The 18,685-nt window shown below is 37.6% G+C and overlaps 1 protein-coding gene across 3 annotated transcripts; it reads left to right on the plus strand.

Moving 5' to 3' along the window:
- Window positions 1-388: 388 nt before the first annotated feature.
- Window positions 389-18,139, plus strand: LOC126760615 (synaptic vesicle glycoprotein 2B-like). Of its 3 annotated transcripts, none has more exons than XM_050476379.1 (7): window positions 389-461; window positions 13,464-13,788; window positions 14,418-14,790; window positions 14,849-15,169; window positions 15,241-15,379; window positions 15,442-15,598; window positions 17,760-18,139. In XM_050476379.1, the coding sequence occupies exons 1-7, from the start codon at window positions 392-394 to the stop codon at window positions 17,965-17,967; spliced, it is 1,593 nt and encodes a 530-aa protein (XP_050332336.1). In that variant the 5' UTR covers window positions 389-391; the 3' UTR covers window positions 17,968-18,139. The 3 variants fall into 3 exon arrangements, with proteins under 3 accessions (XP_050332336.1, XP_050332339.1, XP_050332338.1); XM_050476381.1 differs by lacking the exon at window positions 389-461 and adding an exon at window positions 10,344-10,573; XM_050476382.1 differs by lacking the exons at window positions 389-461; window positions 13,464-13,788 and adding an exon at window positions 2,415-2,590.
- Window positions 18,140-18,685: the final 546 nt, after the last annotated feature.

An 18,685-nucleotide genomic window follows, 5' to 3' on the forward strand; every position in this document is an offset into this window, starting at 1 on the left:
TGAAGGTTTGAATATCTACGACAGTAAACTTTTAATTGCTCACGTCCGTATATATGTACCGTTAATTGTATATCAGTTGTAATTACTTATTTGTCTGCTTAAGTGAGTATTTAGAAAAATGTTCCTTAAAGTAATCAGCCAAATTTTAATCACACAATAAGATTCACACCCACATACAAGCGAAAACATGTTAATAGTTGTTTACCCAAATGCTATCTCGGCTTCTGGCGTCATATCTCTGACCCCTTATTTTTAGATATTTAAATAAAACCGTAAGGCATTTGCCAACAGTTAACGATGGGGTTGAATAACTAAACGCAGATGACAAATTAAATCTGTGGTGGTAAGTTTTTTTCCGGTTTTTTCTTAAACGCGCAGCGCTAAAAGTGACATGAGCAACCAAATGGCGAGAGAGAATAAAGAGGATACTGTGGTTATTGATGAGGCGCTAGAAAGAACGGGTGAGGATCTATCTTTAAATAGTAAATTGGAAATTCATAAGTGTCGGAAAGTATTCAATCAACAGTGAAATACATTTTTCAATTTTGTTCGGTTTTTAAAGAAATAAAGAAAATTGTTCGGCAGAAGAGTTATAAAACGAGGTAGGATCTTTACTGCCTTAACACATTCATTACATTTAACCAGGATTTTTTTTACAGAAAACGCAGTGCACCTAACTGTTATACCAACAAAAGCGATAATATTGCAATTTTAACGATCGGTCTTACGCGGTTTATGTCAGGAATCCATGCAGATAATAATATCGAGGAGTCTCGTCAAGTGAAAGAACAAAAAAACAAAATATTTAATCAACAAATTTGGCATTCCCATCAATCTAAAATTATGCAATTTGCAGTTTCTTCTGCGAGACTTCCGAAATTTGCAAATTTGTTGCTGTTAAAAGTTATCTATTATGCGATATTATTGTCTATATAAAAAGGTTATGTGAATATTTCGCTGAAAAAATACAAAGTGAACATAACCTAACTTCAAAATATAAAAAACATAGTGCTTACACCTTCGCCAGATGCTTGCGACAACTGCTCCACCTATTTGTGAGCTGATAATTTCTGTTATGCGATCAGTTAAAGCACCTACAGTTTTTTAAGCCTGTAGAAATATGCTCGGAACCTCTCGCAGTTATAAACTATTTTTCATTTTCAGTTTAGACAGACACGGAACTTGAGTTCGTATTCTAAAGGGTGATTCCTACTTTTTTAAAGAAAAAAACAGAAACTTCTAATTTAATGGGAAATGTTTATTATCATTCGAAAAAAAAAATCCTTGGCATTTATTTTTAGAAGATCATCTATATCAAATGTTGGTTGCGGCTACATTTCACATGGTCCATCCGTTGAGTCCAATTTTCGGTGACTCGTTCCATCATTTCGATTGATAATTGACGAATGACACGCGTGATGTTTTGCTCCATGACCTGAATCGAAGCGGGATTGTTCGCATATACTCATAGTAAAAAGTCTAACGCTGTGATATCACACGATCTTGGCTGAGCAATCGACCGGCACAAAACGTGAAATTACTTGCTCACCGAAGTGTTCTCTTCAAAACTCCATTGATTGATCCGATCACGAGATTCAATTTCAGGCTACAATACCTCACCGGCATCATTTTTGAAGAAATATGGACCGATGATTCCGCCGACCCACAAACCACACCAAACCGTTGTTTCCTCGGGATGAAATGGCAGCTCTTGAATCTCTTCAATTTGCTCATGGTCTCAAATGCGCCAGACCGTAGTGATGTAGCTTGGGAAGATCGACTTCAGTTCTTGCACAAGCTATACGCTTTTAATTTAAGATCTCGACGTAAAATGCGCCAAGTCGTTCCATACGTCAGTCCGAGTTGCTGCGAACGCCGCTAAATTGACTATCCATGGTCTTCGTGTACACTCTCAGCTACGGCTGCTATATTTTCTTGACTGCGTGCTGGACGTGGTCCATTCGGTCAAATATTTAATGTTTCATAAACGTTGTTCAGACATAAGGGTTTCCATAATAAAATGCCAAACAATACTGAACGAAAATAACATGACAGCTTGACACGACTCATGAGTGATTTGTCCAAAAAGTTATTGAAAAACCACCTCTACTTGGATCACCCGTTATTATGTTTCTATGCAAATTTGTGTTAAAAGAGTAACTTTTGTAAACCGATTTTATTATTAATTCAAAAATTTATTCACTTTTTGTTGTATTTTTAATATATGGTATGCATATATTTTTTTAACTTTTCATCTTCCCACAGGTTATGGCAAATTTAACATATTCGTAATGCTCTTTTCTGGCGTCGTGCTAAACAATGTGGTGCTCGAATCGGTGGGCGTTAGCTTTGCACTGCCCGTCTTAGAGTGTGACCTGAATCTATCGCATCGAGAGCAGGGCATATTAGGCGCTGTAGCCTTCGCCGGTGTCATTACGAGTTCACACTTTTGGGGATTTCTAGCCGATACCACAGGTCGCAAGCGGATAATGCAACCGGCATTACTTATGAACTTTTTTATAACGGCACTCTCAAGTTTGTCGCCAAATTTTATAACCTTCGCTGTGCTGCGATTTTTAAATGGCATACTGTGAGTATTGAAAATAAATATATATTTTTAATGAGTGTATCTGAAATCACAGCTTATCAAGGTTAGGTTGAAGAGGTGGTAGAATTGTTCGGCCTTTGCCAGATTACTCGTTGTTGTTGTTGTTGTTGTAGCGACAGAAAACATTCCCGAAGAAATTTCGAGGAATGATGCCGAGTTGAGAGGCCTTGGTCGGAAAAAACCCGCGTCCGTTGCGGTTACTTAGACCCGATAAATTACTCGTCGTTGTGTGATATAGACGATTTTATTCCAAAAATTATCTGTAAAGTTGTTGAAAACATCTCTGAAGTAGATTGGAGTGATTCTACCGAGTTGAGAGTTCTTTGTCATATAAAAATCCGGATCCGTTCTGATAAAGTAGTCTCCGACACTAACATCATTTTATCTGATAAAGTTCAGTCATACACTAATTCAATTATTCCATAATTGTTCTAAGCGAATTCTAATGGATATACTTGTATATTCTCACATTATTGTCCATACTGCCACAGCTGGGACATGTTTCCTTTTTCATTTGAAAGTAATAATTTTATTTTTTTTTTGATTCATTCGATGCTTTACGTCCAAGTTTTCGCTACGACGAAAAATCTTTTAGAATCCGAAAAACAAGTAATAAACAATTGTTCAAACAAATACATATGTATGTTTCTACCATTCTGTCAACAGACTTTCCGCCGGTTCCGCAACGATTTTCGCTTACCTCGGAGAGTTTCATTGCCAAAAATATCGCAATCGCGCAATGTTAGGCAGTGCTTTGGTAAGTGCAGTCGTCTCAATATTCTTCCCCGTCATCGCCTGGCTATTCATCAATCAAAACTGGGAATTCCACGTGCCCTTCATTAACATAGTTTTCAAACCATGGCGTTCTTACTTCTTGGCCTGCGGTGTGCCCGGATTTATTTGTGGTTTGTCAATGTTTTTCCTGCCAGAGAGTCCGAAGTATCTGCTAACTGCCGGCAGGCCTGAAGAAGCTATAGAAGTTTTGAAGCGTATGCATAGGATAAATCTTAAGAGCAAGGACCGTGACAACACATACAAGGTATGCGCTTAAAAAAGATTCCCTTAGGATTTTTTTTAATTTCTGCTAATATTTGCAGGTTACCACCTTACTGCCGGACGCCGACACGCCAATGGCAAAAGTGAAGGGTTTAGAAAAGGACAAATCTCTACTGACATCCATACTGAAGTCCATGTGGCAACAGACCGCACCACTTTTCATGCGCGAGCACTTGAGAAAGACCTTTCTGTGTAGCCTAATATTATATATATTATTCTTTAGCGCGCACGGCGTCTACATGTGGTTCCCGTATATTCTAAATAACACCATGCAATATACGGAAAAGTTTACCGAGCCGTTGCGCATTTGTGACATTATCAAATTCGTACGTTCGGGAAATCTTACTGGTGTGGAAGCAGTTGTAAGTACCTATATTGGTCCTCGGTACAGGGTTGAGTTAATAATTTTGTTGTGATATTTTTACATGGACAGCATGGACAGACTGAAGAGTGCGCAATGCATTTGGAATTATCAACATACATGCATACCATATTCCTGGAAATTATATATGTATCGCTGCTACTGACCATTATGTTTGTCATTAATCGAGTTGGACGAAAGCCAATGCTTTGTAAGTACTCAAATTGTGACTTCAGCGTAAATTTCATCTAAACCTTGCTTTATTTTTTGTAGTTATAATCCTTTTTGTTTGTGGAACTTGTGGCATTCTGGCCTTTACCATAAAAATACCGTTGCTGGCCATTTATCTCTTCGTCATTCAGCTTTCCTGCAGTATTGGTACAACGGTGCTCAATGCCATTTCCGTCGAAATATTCCCTACAAATTTAAGGTAAATAATGGAATGTGTCTCAAATCACAATTAGTTAATGAGTTGAGTAATAATTTCGGCGCGTATTTCGTGGTATTCGTCTGTTTACGTAACATGAATCCTAAATTTTGAGAAAATTTAATAAAATATGTTATGGGAGGAGGAGTTGGACTTTTTTATGAAACGATCAAAATATTTTTTTAAAAAGTGAAAGTATTATATGCAACCGAATATCTTCAAAGCAGACATTTTTTCAATTACCGCAAAGCCTATCAGATCGTAATCAAGTGCACCTTATCTGAGTGCCAGGTCACAGGGGTATCGCTGGGAATAAACTGACTGACGAGCTTGTTTACTCTGCAGCTTCCTCTAGATTGGTAGGACTGAAAGTATTGGTAACAACCCCAAGGCATGCGCCAGGCCAAGTTACTAATGGGTGGTTACAACCTCTACTTCTTCTTTACCGGCGTAGACACCGCTAACCTTAGTATTATGTATAGAATAAGTGATCAAAATTCATCTCACCTAATAATATACACATATTGTCTCACCTTATAATGTAAATATATTTGAAAATGTTTATATTAAATTCTATATCTTTTAGGGGCATGGCCGTTTGCATATCTCTGATGATCGGACGTATTGGCAGCGTCTCGGGATCCAATATTTTGGGTTTACTCATTGAAACACATTGCGAGCTGGCGCTTTATAGCCCAGCGGTGGCGCTAATCATTGCCAGCGCTTTAGGATTCCTTTTGCCGAACTCCAACAACCCTGTTGCTAAGCCAAAAGATTTGGAAAATAGTTCATAACTTATAGTTTGGAATTAATTAATTTAAGCAACAGTGAAAATAATTTGATAAAACATTTACTGTATAGATATACATACATATTTAAATAATCATAAATAATAAATATTTTATATTTTTCTTAGTCCAGATTTTTGTTGTGACAGTTATTTTAAGGATGTATGTGTAGCATTGTGATTGGCAAATTCGGTATTAATGGGGTATGTACGAATAGGTGAAGGAGGGGAATCCTCCAGAGGAGGAATATGCAAAAATAATGTTGCCAACACTTATATTTTTTAAAATATTCACATGTAAAAATTCAAAAATTTGTATTAATAACACATACTTGTAGTATTTCACAATGTTTCACTAAATGTTTTCACATTTTTTACTTTGTATGTTTAAATATACCCTCTAAACATTGAAATAAGTTCATATTTCACTTTTATTTTGTTATACTTTAGCTATATTTATCGATTTAAAAATCACTTAGCACACTCATCGTTGAAAAGGTTAGATTGTTTACAAACTGAACGATCGGAATCAAGTTCTTGTATGGAAAACTTTCACATTTGACAATGTATCTTCACGAAATTTGGTATGAGTTATTGTTCATAGAAATAATGTAATATCGGAAGAAATTGTTCAGATCGGCTCACTATAGCATATAGCTGCCATACAAACCGAACGATCGGAATCAAGGGTTTGTATGGAAAACTTTCGCATTTGACGTAGTATCTTCACGAAAATTGACATGGATTACTGCTTAAGATAATAATATAATCTCGGAAAAAATTGTTCAGATCGCATTATTATACTATGTTATAATGCACCTGTGAAGGTATATTAGCTTCGGTGCAGCCGAAGTTAACGTTTTTTCCTGTTTTGCTATAATTTCAATCTAGCCGTTCCATTCATTCCAATTGCCAAACTTCAAAACCTACCCAATCCAATCAGCTGTCAAAGTTCGGTTGGCGAGCGGCTCTCACATTTCCACTGACAGGAGAGTTGGGCATCTCTTTATCTCTGATAAAAAGTAATTTTTATAATATAAATATATATTTTTTAATCAGGAGGACTTCCTCTATCCAACGGTACCTTCAGATCGCGACGCCAAAAAAATCAGAATTGCACAGAATCAGGCAATAGAATGTAACATGAGTGCAACAAGATTTAAATATTGCTTAAAACCGGTTTATATCTGAAAGCAGAATCTTAAAATGTTGGACATACATATGTACATTCTTTTGTATGTACATGTATGTACTTATATAATAGGAGGATTCTCTTGCTCTTGCAAAACCCTTGCACGGTGCACGAATTGCAGAATTTTCCTCTTGGTGCAACGGCACAACAACAAACACACGCAGAAAATCATTTGCAATGGCTGTAAAATATGTCAGACCAAAACCCATGTTTATCTTCGTGCAATGACACGTAAGAAAATAATTGCAACCCTGTGCTAGCTGTCATTTTACTTAAATACATATTTTGACGTTAAATTGTTGAGGAAGGTAAATTTTAAATAGATTTTATAATTTCTATTTAAATTATAAAGATTTGTTACAGTTTTTTTGTTAAGAATGAATGCAGAAGGTGCGCCAATTCACAATAGTCATTTACAATAAATAGAGCGAATCAGCCGTTCATATATCACTAGATTCTGCAATGGGCGCTCTCGTGCCCTTGTATATTTCGGTATAGGATTTTTGCAATCTGCAAACTTGCAAGAGCAAGAGAATCCCCCTAATATGTATGTATGTAATTTGAAGTAGCGGATCGTTATCAATGAAATGCTCAATTTCGAATTTTTTGATCATACGTTATTTTGTATTTTAGGTGACGATATGTAACTACACTTAGTAAATATTGCTCTGCATCGCTTCAGATAAGTTGTGAAATATATGTAAAACTCGGTGAAAGTGCTAAAGCCTGTGTAAAGATTTTCAGGCATCTTTCAAATTTTAACGAATCGAGTCTGCCAAAAATTGTGTTAAAATCCTCGAAAATCTATAGCTTTTGTTTAATTAATTTGCAAAAAATATAAAAAGTTTTATACTTTCACTATTCCTAAGCCCATTCACGTTATTATTTCTGTAAATAAGTATTTGCATATTTAATCTGGCGATCATCTAAGCTAAAAATACACTTAAATTAAAGCAAACGATTTTTCATAATCGTGCCAAATGGTATCTTATCTCGAAGGTAGCCGGATCACTTGGCTCTACCGATCTCTAACCACTTAATGTTTACACTTTTTGATATGAGACATGTATTTGTATATATTTAATTAATTTAGCAAACTTTATTTGATTTGACCACGCCTCAGTTCCTATGTCGCTTCGTGATTTTGATACAGTGTAGCAGCAAAGCTAATTTTATATGTAATGAAGGAAACGTCGAAGACCCCCATAAAAATGTTTATTTTTTTATAACTCTGTTTTCTTCCTCAGGGTTGTGCGCTGGGCTTGGGACCCATCACGTAAAAAATACTACCAATGAAAACAAAAAACAGCCTTGGATGAGAGACCCCCCTTTTGATGACGACCACCGCAAACGTGTTAAGAAATACGGTCCCTTAATTGGGAAAATGCTGCTGCCCAGCTGGTTGATGTTCTCTTCAGAGAAAAGACCATCCAAGAATTGTGATGGACGGGACAAGGATTGAGATGAGTAGGATCGTGTAGTATTTAATACAGTGGCTATATAAAGGAGCGCGAATTCGGTGTGGGATTCGTGGTGTGAGAGAGACTCCATCGCCCAGTACGGGAATTCACCCCGGTGGATGAACGTCTGGCCACAATCCGCATCAAAGCGAAATCCTTCAACATATCGCTGATTTAAACCCACGTCCGACAGAAAAGAGGGACCATGTAACCAAAGATGTCTTCTATGGGCTTGGAGCGCAGCTAAAAGAGCTGATCCCGCCACGATGTTAAAATCGTGGTTGGCGACTTTAATTTCAGGGTGGGCAAAGAAGGTATATTTGTTCAGCCCCAATGATGAAAAATCCCCAAATGGGTTGAGGCTGATCGACTTCCCCGGGGCCGGAACCTTTAGTTTATCTTTAGTACTAGATTTCAACATAATTCATCACGCTACCTGGCTGTCTCTGGATCGGAAAGCCACCACCAAGATCGAGCATGTTGCGATAGACGAAAGACACGTATTCAGTATTTTAGACGTGCGTACGCTCCGAAGTCCAAATATCGACTCGGACCACTATCTTGTTTCAGGCAAAATCTGCGCCAACTACCGTGGGATAAGTCTCCTCAACATCGCATACAAGGTTCTATCGAGCGTATTGTGTGAAAGATTAAACCACACCGTTAACAAACTGATTGACCTTATCAGATGTGACCAGTTGTTTACCATGCACCAATCTTGGAAAAGACCCGGGAAAATAGGATCGACACACACCACCTCTTCACCGATTTCAAAGCAGCTTTTGACAGCACGAAAATGATATATATATGCCTTTATGCCACTATGTCTAAATTTGGTATCCCCGCAAAAACAGTCGTCGCACTCGCGTGGCTCCCACGTCAGTGTTGACAGTCATAACTTCGAAGTCGCAGATAATTAAGTTTCAGCTCTGATAGGATTCAACGCAGTACCCGCCGAGGAAAGCAGAGAAAGAGAAAGACCTCCACTCCGTGGACCAGACCACGTGGAGAAGGACCTGGATACACTTGGAATCTCCAACAGCGAAAAGGAAGAACGACTGACGCGCTGTTGTAAACTCGGCTATAAGCGCGTAAGCGATGTGTCAACGCCAATAAAGAAGAAGCTTTCTTTTTTTGGTGAAAACTAGTGGTTTAATCTTTAAAGCTGTTCTACTACTACGCAAATCCAAGGAATATTCCGGAATACAAACAGGAAGATGATATCCGTCAACTACCTAGTAATGGTAGAAGTGCAATAAATAATAGTAACTACTGTTTAAAGCATTTAAGGTAATCTTCATCAAATTTTGATATCTACACAAACAATTCCAAAGTGGGACTTTCACATCTAAACAACCAGAGGAATTTTGCAAAAGAACAGCTATTTTTGAACAAATCCATTCTAATCCCGCGCCGCGTTTACTTCCATTCAAATGTTTCTCTTTATACCTTTATTTATAAGATATACGACTTGTCTCAGAAGCTGCAAAGAATTTAAATATACATATTTGCTACATTCACTTCGTGTGTGTGTGGCATTTTCGGCAATCCAAGCAAATATTTTGTTTGAATTTATACCAAAGCGATGGAGTGATGACTGGTTCACGCTAGAGCAGTAACGTAGACTCCCATCACAATAAACTATTTAGCGCCTAACTTAGCTGAGATCGCATCGCACTTAAGCTAATACCTAGTATGCTACTAAGTAAACTGCTCCCTGCCCCTTCAAAGGAACAAACAACAAACAGCAGCGTTGTGAAAAGCATGGAGCTGGAAAAACCAGCAGTTATACAACTCTCTTTTCCTTTGTTTACTCGAGCGATTTGGCGAGACTGCAAAGGTCTCTGGCACTATTTGAATAACGGTATAGCATGCAAAATATTTAATTGAAATACATATATGAGTGCATATTTGCAAGAAGATTTACACCGGATGTCAGATTTGGATATATTTTTACACATATTCATATTTGCATATATCAATGCCGTCATTAGAAGTATATTTCATTAGTCTAACGGCAAAATTTATTATTTGTGTGTACCGCAAATATATAACGTCAGACGACTGTATTGCTGTACTGTTTTGGCATAACTGTACCGCTTTTCTGGAATACTTTCATATGAATAGTATTACAACTGTTTTGATTTTTTATGCCGAAGCTTTGCCTATCTGCGACAGTAGACCACATTTATTTGCCCACGTCTGTATATATGTACCGTTAAATGTATATCATTTGTAATTATATTTATTTGTCTGCTTAAGTAGAGTATTTAGAAAACTTTTCCTTTAAGTAATCAGTCAAATTTTAAGCACACAATAAGATGCACACACACATACAAACGAAAACATGTTAGCAGTTATTTACCAAACGCTATCTCAGCTTCTGCTGTCTATCTCTCTAACATCTTACTTTTAGATATTTAAATGAAACCGTAAGGGGTTCTCTCATGGCATTTGCTAGCGGTTAACGATGGGGTTGAATAACTGAACGCAGATGACAAACTAAATCTGTGGCGGTCCTCGAGTGAATTCGTAGTGCAAAAATCTAGCAAGTAGGCAAAGTGTAGAATTTCCGGTTTTTGTTTCCTTAAACGCGCAGCTCTGAAAGTGACTCGAGCAGCAAAATGGCGAGAGAAAATAAAGAGGATGCTGTGGTTATTGATGAGGCGCTAGAAAGAACGGGTGAGAATCTATCTTTAAATAGTAAATGGGAAATTCATAAGTGTCGGAAAGTATTCAATCAACAGTGAAAAACATTTTTCAATTCTACGGTAGAGTTATAAAACGACATTGGATCCTTACTGCCTTGGCACATTCATCAGATTTAGTATTGCATTTCAGATAAAATGTTATAAAAATGGGTTATTTTTTTCTATAAAACGGTGACATTGCACTTTTTAACGATCTCTACATGGTTTATGTCAGGAATCCATACAGATAATAATGTGAAGGTGTTTCGTCAAGTGAAAGAACAAACAAAAAGATGTTTAAGTGACTTCTAAATAATCCAGAATTAGTGTTTTGCAAAATTTGTTACTGTTAAAAGTTATCTATTATGCAATACTAGTGTTACTTTTACGCATACTTACAATGTGTATTCCAAAGTAAACAGGACTTTTTGAATCTAGCGCCCACTGGTGGCGCCATCTAAACTGGTGCGTTAAAATCTGCTATCTTTATCGATTGTCCAGTGAAAGTTTCATGACATTTCGTCGATTGGAAGTGAAGTTATTGCGTTTTAAGTGTCTGTATGTTTGTGTTATCGGTGCGAAAATGAACTTCGAACAAAGAGCCAACATTAAATTTTCTTTTTAAAATTGGTAAAACTTTTACCGAAACGTTTCAATTGATGAAACAAGTTTATGGCGCTGATTGCCTATCCCGTAGCAGAGTGCACGAGTGGTTTCAACGTTTTCAAAGTGGTCGTGAGTACATAAATGACTATGACTATTAACATGTGGGCCAATCAAAATCCGTAATCACCGGAAATTCCATCGAAACTGTGCGTGAATTCATCAAAAATCAGCCGAAATCATCATTGAAATTCATGGAAATGGAATTGAACATCTCCAAAACATCGATTTATCGCATTTTGACCGAACACTTAGACTTACGAAAGGTGTGTGCACGGTTTGTTCCGCACAAATTGACTGACGACCAAAATTGCTCAGAATCCAACATTCGAAGGGCGATTATTTGACCAAAAATCACATTTTAACCATTAACCACTCCCCGTATTCACCTGATATGGCACCGTGCGACTTCTTCCTTTTGGGAAAAATGCATTTGCCCATGAAAGGAAAGCGTTATGCAGACGTAGAGGCCATTCAAAAGGCTTGCACCGGCATACTGGCGGCCATACCGGCCAACGGGCTAAAACACTCGTTCGACATGCTTTTGGACCGTGCAAAAAGCTGTATGAAGCAGAAGGAGAGGAGGATTTTGAATAAAATAAATTGATTTTGCCGAAAAACCCATTTCTTCTGTTTTTTTTTTAAGTCCTGTTTACTTTGGAACGCAATGTATATGTATATAAAAATGGTTATGTGAATATTTCGTTCGAAAAAATACAAAGTGAACAAAACAAAAACTTCAATGTCCAATATGGCAGCTGGGACACATAAATAGCACAATCTGAAAAGAATTTCCAAAAAGGCACACAAATTTATAAAAAAATTTAAAAATAGGATAAGATTGCTCACTTCATTAGTATTTTGTACCATATTCACCTTTTTTAATCACGCCTTCACATCTTCGCTGAATGTTGTCCACCAGTTTTTGACATGTGGACCAAGCCTGCTCAATTCCAACCCATAAATCATCACAATTTTTGATTTTTTGCTTGCTATTTTGGTCTTGACATTATTCCATAAATTTTCTATTGTAGTCAGATCCGGGCTTTGCGCAGGACAATCCAATATTCTAATTTTTTCATTGTCGGGCCAATGCATTACCACCTTTGCTGTGTGCTTCGGATCATTGTCTTGCATAAATGTCCAGTTTATGGGCATGGATGCAAATACAAATGGATCTATTTTATTTTTCAGTATATTCAAATACTGAAACCGGTCCATTTTACCATTTATTCGAAGGATTGTCATGCCATGAAAATTCGCCCCAGACCACGCTACTTCCAGCGCCGAGCTTAATGTTTTTTTTTTTTTTTTAGTGTACCTAAGGTTAAGGGCTTGATCTTGTGGACGACGTAAAATGTTGTTACATGTGGACCCATCCTATATATCTTGGTTTCGTCACTCCAAAGCACGTTCCTCCAAAATTGAGCCAGTAAAATTTTGATGTGGCGTTCTAACAGGAGTGGTTTCTTCCTGCTAATTTGTTCAAAAAGTCGTCTTCCTACAGGCTTTTTGGACACGTCCACACCATATTCGTCAATAACTTTGATCATAATTTCTCTGTCTGACTTAAAAGGTCGGCTTTGCTCTTCCATCCTATGGTATTGGCAATACTAATATAATATTTCCCATGGTCTTGGTTTTCTTGGTATCTATCATAAAGAGCATATTATACCATTTTCAAGAGCAATGCATTATTTCAGCAATTTCGGCAGGAGCTTTTCCTTTTTTGCTCTTGTCGCACATAATCGCTTCCTTTTCCGGCTGTCAATGGTCTCCCCTTCCCATTTTAATGAAATATTGATTCGCAAAATTATATTAAGAACACACGAGAACTTCACGCAAAATTCAAAATTAACTGAATGCTTAAAATTGTGCTATTTATGTATGTGTCCACTTCAAATCACTTACTGCTCAACCTATTTGGGAGCTAAAGCATACCTGTACTTAAAGTTATGCGTTCAGTTAAAGCATCTACAGTTTTTAAGCCTACTATCGAGGAAATATGCTCTGAGGCTTGACGTTACCTATCACAGTCAGAAACAATTTTTTCTTTTATGTTAGACAGACACTGAGCTTGAATCCGCATTTTAGGCCGATTTTTATGCTAATTTGTGTTAAAAGTGAAACTTTTGTATTTAAACATTTCATTAAATTTTCGTTGTTTTTAATATTTGGCATGTTTGCATATATTTTTTTAACTTTTCATCTTCCCACAGGTTATGGCAAATTTAACATACTCGTAATTTTATTTTCCGGCTTCGTGCTCAACAATGTCGTGCTCGAATCGGTGGGCGTTAGCTTTGCACTGCCCGTCTTAGAGTGTGACCTGAATCTATCGCACCGAGAGCAGGGCATATTAGGCGCTGTAGCCTTCGCCGGTGTCATTACGAGTTCACACTTTTGGGGATTTCTAGCCGATACCACAGGTCGCAAGCGGATAATGCAACCGGCATTGCTCATGGGCTTTTTTATTACGGCACTCTCAAGTTTGTCGCCAAATTTCATAACCTTCGCTGTGCTGCGATTTTTAAATGGCATACTGTGAGTATTGAAAACAAATATGTATATATTTTTTAATGAGTCTAACTGAAATCATAGCTTATCAAGGTTAGGTTGAAGAAGCTGAAATAGCTGCGGAATCCATAGATCATATTTAGCCAAAAAAAAATTGTGGTAGGATTGTTCGGCCTTAGCGAGATTACGCAACTTTTTGGGTGCTATAGATGGCCCAAATGATCTCCAAAAAATGCCTTAAGCAGCTTCGGAATCCATAGCTCTTATATAACCTCCATTAAAATTGTGGTAGGTAACCAGATTACTCGTTTTTTGTGTGCTATAGACGACTTGACTCCAAAAATTATGTTGTTGAAAACACCTCTGAAGTAGATTGGAAAGATGATACCGAGTCGAAAGTCCTTCCTCGGTTAAAAATCCAGATCCGTTTCAGTTGCGTAGACCCCGACTCTGACATCATTTTTCTGGTGAAGTTTAGTCCTACGTTAATTCAATCTTTCCATAACTGTTCTAATCGGATTCTAATGGATATATATATGACTCTAGTAAAAATGACATTCTCACATTATTGTATATACTACCAAAACTAGGACCTTAGGCTATAGGGATGTAGCAAATTTTTTTAACAAAAAATATTTCTACCTTTCTGTCAACAGACTTTCCGCCGGTTCCGCGACGATTTTCGCTTACCTCGGAGAGTTTCATTGCCAAAAATATCGCAGTGGCGCAATGTTAGGCAGTGCTTTGGTAAGTGCAGTCGTCTCAATATTCTTCCCCGTCATCGCCTGGCTATTCATCAATCAAAACTGGGAATTCCACGTGCCCTTCATTAACATAGTTTTCAAACCATGGCGTTCTTACTTCTTGGCCTGCGGTGTGCCCGGATTTATTTGTGGTTTGTCAATGTTTTTCCTGCCGGAGAGTCCGAAGTATCTGCTAACTGCCGGCAGGCCTGAAGAAGCTATAGAAGTCTTGAAGCGTATGCATAAGATAAATCTTAAGAGCAAGGACCGTGACAATACATACAAGGTATGCGCTTAAAAAAGATTCCCCTAGGATTTTTTTTAATTTCTGCTAATATTTGCAGGTTACCACCTTACTACCGGACGCCGACACGCCAATGGCAAAAGTGAAGGGTTTAGAAAAGGACAAATCTCTACTGACATCCATACTGAAGTCCATGTGGCAACAGACCGCACCACTTTTCATGCGCGAGCACTTGAGGAAAACTCTTCTGTGTAGCCTAATATTATATATATTATTCTTTAGCGCGCACGGCGTCTACATGTGGTTCCCGTATATTCTAAATAACACCATGCAATATACGGAAAAGTTTACCGAGCCGTTGCGCATTTGTGACATTATCAAATTCGTACGTTCGGGAAATCTTACTGGTGTGGAAGCAGTTGTAAGTACCTCTATTGGACCTCGGTTCAGGGTTGAGTTAATAATTTTGTTGTGATATTTTTACATGGACAGCATGGACAGACTGAAGAGTGTGCAATGCATTTGGAATTATCAACATACATGCATACCATATTCCTGGAAATTATATATGTATCGCTGCTACTGACCATTATGTTTGTCATTAATCGAGTTGGACGAAAGCCAATGCTTTGTAAGTACTCAAATTGTGACTTCAGCGTAAATTTCATCTAAACCTTACTTTATTTTTTGTAGTTATAATCCTTTTTGTTTGTGGAACTTGTGGCATTCTGGCCTTTACCATAAAAATACCGTTGCTGGCCATTTATCTCTTCGTCATTCAGCTTTCCTGCGGTCTTGGTACAACGGTGCTCAATGCCATTTCTGTCGAAATATTCCCTACAAATTTAAGGTAAGTAATGGAATGTGTCTCAAATCACAATTAGTTATTGAGTTGAGTAATAATTTCGGCGTGTATTTCGTGGTATTCGTCTGTTTACGTAACAGGAATCCTAAATTTTGAGAAAATTTAATAAAATATGTTAAGGGGGAAAAGAGTAGAGATAATTCGTGTAAAACAAAGCCAATTTTTGTGAAATAGTTACAATATTTTTTTTTTTTTAATGAAGTTACTACAAGGTGCGCTCCAACGTAAAAACAAAACAAATGTTTTTTTCGGCAAAATCAATTTATTTTATTCAAAATAGTCTCCTTCTGCTAATTCAATATAGCTTTTTGCACGGTCCAAAAGCATGTCGAACGAGTGTTTTAGCTCGTTGGCCGGTATGGCCGCCAGTATGCCGGTGCAAGCCTTTTGAATGGCCTCTACGTCTGCATAACGCTTTCCTTTCATGGGCAAATGCATTTTTCCGAAAAGGAAGAAGTCGCACGGTGCCATATCAGGTGAATACGGGGAGTGGTTAATGGTTAAAATGTGATTTTTGGTCAAATAATCGGTCACAAGCGTCGATTGATGAGAGCAATTTTTGGTCGTAAGTCAATTTGTGTGGAACAAACCGTGCACACACCTTTCGTAAGCCCAAATGTTCGGTCAAAATGTGATAAATCGATGTTTTGGAGATGTTCAATTCCATTTCCATTAATTTCAATGATGATTTCGGCTGATTTTTGATGAATTCACACACAGTTTCGATGGAATTTCCGGTGATTACGGATTTTGATTGGCCCACATGTTAATCGTCATTTATGTCCTCACGACCACTTTGAAAACGTTGAAACCACTCGTGCACTCTGCTACGGGATAGGCAATCATCGCCATAAACTTGTTTCATCAATTGAAACGTTTCGGTAAAAGTTTTACCAATTTTAAAAGAAAATTTAATGTTGGCTTTTTGTTCGAAGCTCATTTTCGCACCGATAACACAAACATACTGACACTTAAAACGCAAGAACTTCACTTCCAATCGACGAAATGTCATGAAACTCTCACTGGACAATCGATGATAGTTGATTATAACGCACCAGTTGATGTATAGATGGGGCAACCAGGGCGGGGTAGATTCAAAAAGTCCTGTTTACTTTGGAACGCACCTTGTATATGCATTCGAGCATATTCAAGCAGAGCTCTTTGCTATAAGTCGGTGTATAGAGATAAACCTTCAATGCAACTATCGTAACGAAAGTATCGCGATACTCAGCGATAGCTAAGCGGCTTTTAAAACGATATCTTCCTCTTCTTTATTGACGTAGACATCACTTACGCGGTTATAACAGAGTTTACAACAGCGGTACTGCATCGAATACTTTCAAAGTTGGAGTGTTTTCGTCCATTCGGACAACATGATCTAGCCAGCGCAGTACCTTTCTCTCGAAAACTCGTAAAGTCCACTTATCGTCCATGCTAGGACGGGAATAATGAGTGACTTATAGAGTTTGGTTTCTGTTCGTCAAGAGAGCATTTTACTTCTCAATTGCTTACTCAGTCCGAAGTAACACCTGTTGGCAAGAGTTATTCTGCTTTGGATTTCGAGGCTGACGTTGTTGTTAGTAATAATACTGGTGCCAATATAGACGAAATTATCTCCAACTTCGAAGTTATGACTGTCAACAGTGATGTGGGAGCCTATTCGCGATTGCAACGACTGCTTGTTTGATGACAGGAGATATTTCGTCTTGCCCTCGTTCACCACCAGACTTGTTTGCTTCGCTTCCCTATCCATTCTGGAGAAAGCAGAACCTCACCACGTTTAAAAATGTAATCAAGCTCTCGAAAAACAGATTCCGGCTAATTTTCGCATTTTACCCTGGCCATTGTAAGCTCAAGGAGCATTTATTCAAAATGGGCCTAGCATCTTGTGCAAACTGTCCGTTCTACAAAATGGAGCCGGAAACTCCCGATCAGCTAATGATAAGGTGCACAGCAGTCTGTAGACGCAGGATTAAGGCTCTTGGATCCTTGTATCCAAATAGGGAAATACAGTTTTTAAGCCAAAGAGTGAACGAACTCAAAAAAATGAATTTTACAAATTTTTAAAACGTATCCTTGGCTCACCTAATAATGTAAATATAGTATATTTAAAAATATTTATATTAAATTCTATGATTTCTTTTAGGGGCATGGCCGTTTGCATATCTCTGATGATCGGACGTATTGGCAGCGTGTCGGGATCCAATATTTTGGGTTTACTCATTGAAACACATTGCGAGCTGGCGCTTTATAGCCCAGCGGTGGCACTAATCATTGCCGGCGCTTTAGGGTTCCTTTTGCCAAGTTCCAACAATACCGTTGCTAAACCGAAGGATCTGGAAAATTCTTCATAACATACCTGTTAAATCAAACTGAAAGTTGATTTTTTAACATATAGTAAAATGCAAATGTTGTTTGAAATAAATTAATTTAAGTAAAGTGAAAATAATTTGATACAACATTTACTGTGTAGATATATTTAAATAATCATAAATAATAAATATTTTATATTTTTCTTAGTCCAAATTTTTGTTGTAACTGTTATTTTAACTATGTATGTGTAGTACTGAGGTTAAATTATGCCATCCAATCCATGCGTTACACCTAACCAAGTAGGAATTTGGATGTAGCGCTACGGATCCGGAATTAGAACGACAGAGATAGCGCTGTTTTTCAGTAATGCTACGGGGTGGACAAAATTTATACCCTGAACTGGATATATTGAGTTTGCCACGACATTTGTAATAGCCAGAAGGAAACATCGGAGACTCTATAAAGTATAAAGTAAGTCCAAGTGTCTGTATATACACGATCTGGCCTATAGTTTTTGTGCTATCGATCTGAAATTTTGCACACATCTTTCTCTCCCCAAGATGCTGATCATTTGAGGAAACCGCCGATATGAGATCACTATAGCATATAGCTGTTCTGCAAACTGACCGGTCAAAATAAAGTTTTTTATTTGACAAGATAAAATTACGAAAATTTGTACAGATTTTTGACCACGACAACGCTATAAAATGATTTTCAGATTAGTTCACTATAGCATATCTCCATATAAACTGATCCATC

Source organism: Bactrocera neohumeralis, chromosome 5, assembly GCF_024586455.1.
Source record: "Bactrocera neohumeralis isolate Rockhampton chromosome 5, APGP_CSIRO_Bneo_wtdbg2-racon-allhic-juicebox.fasta_v2, whole genome shotgun sequence".
Lineage (NCBI taxonomy): Eukaryota > Metazoa > Arthropoda > Insecta > Diptera > Tephritidae > Bactrocera > Bactrocera neohumeralis.

Coding starts and splice junctions, on each gene's coding strand:
- LOC126760615 (XM_050476379.1), top strand. CDS start 392: ATGAGCAACCAAATGGCGAGAGAGAATAAAGAGGATACTGTGGTTATT. Junction 13,789..14,417: donor CGATTTTTAAATGGCATACT/GTGAGTATTGAA, acceptor TTCTGTCAACAG/ACTTTCCGCCGGTTCCGCGA. Junction 15,380..15,441: donor TGGACGAAAGCCAATGCTTT/GTAAGTACTCAA, acceptor TATTTTTTGTAG/TTATAATCCTTTTTGTTTGT.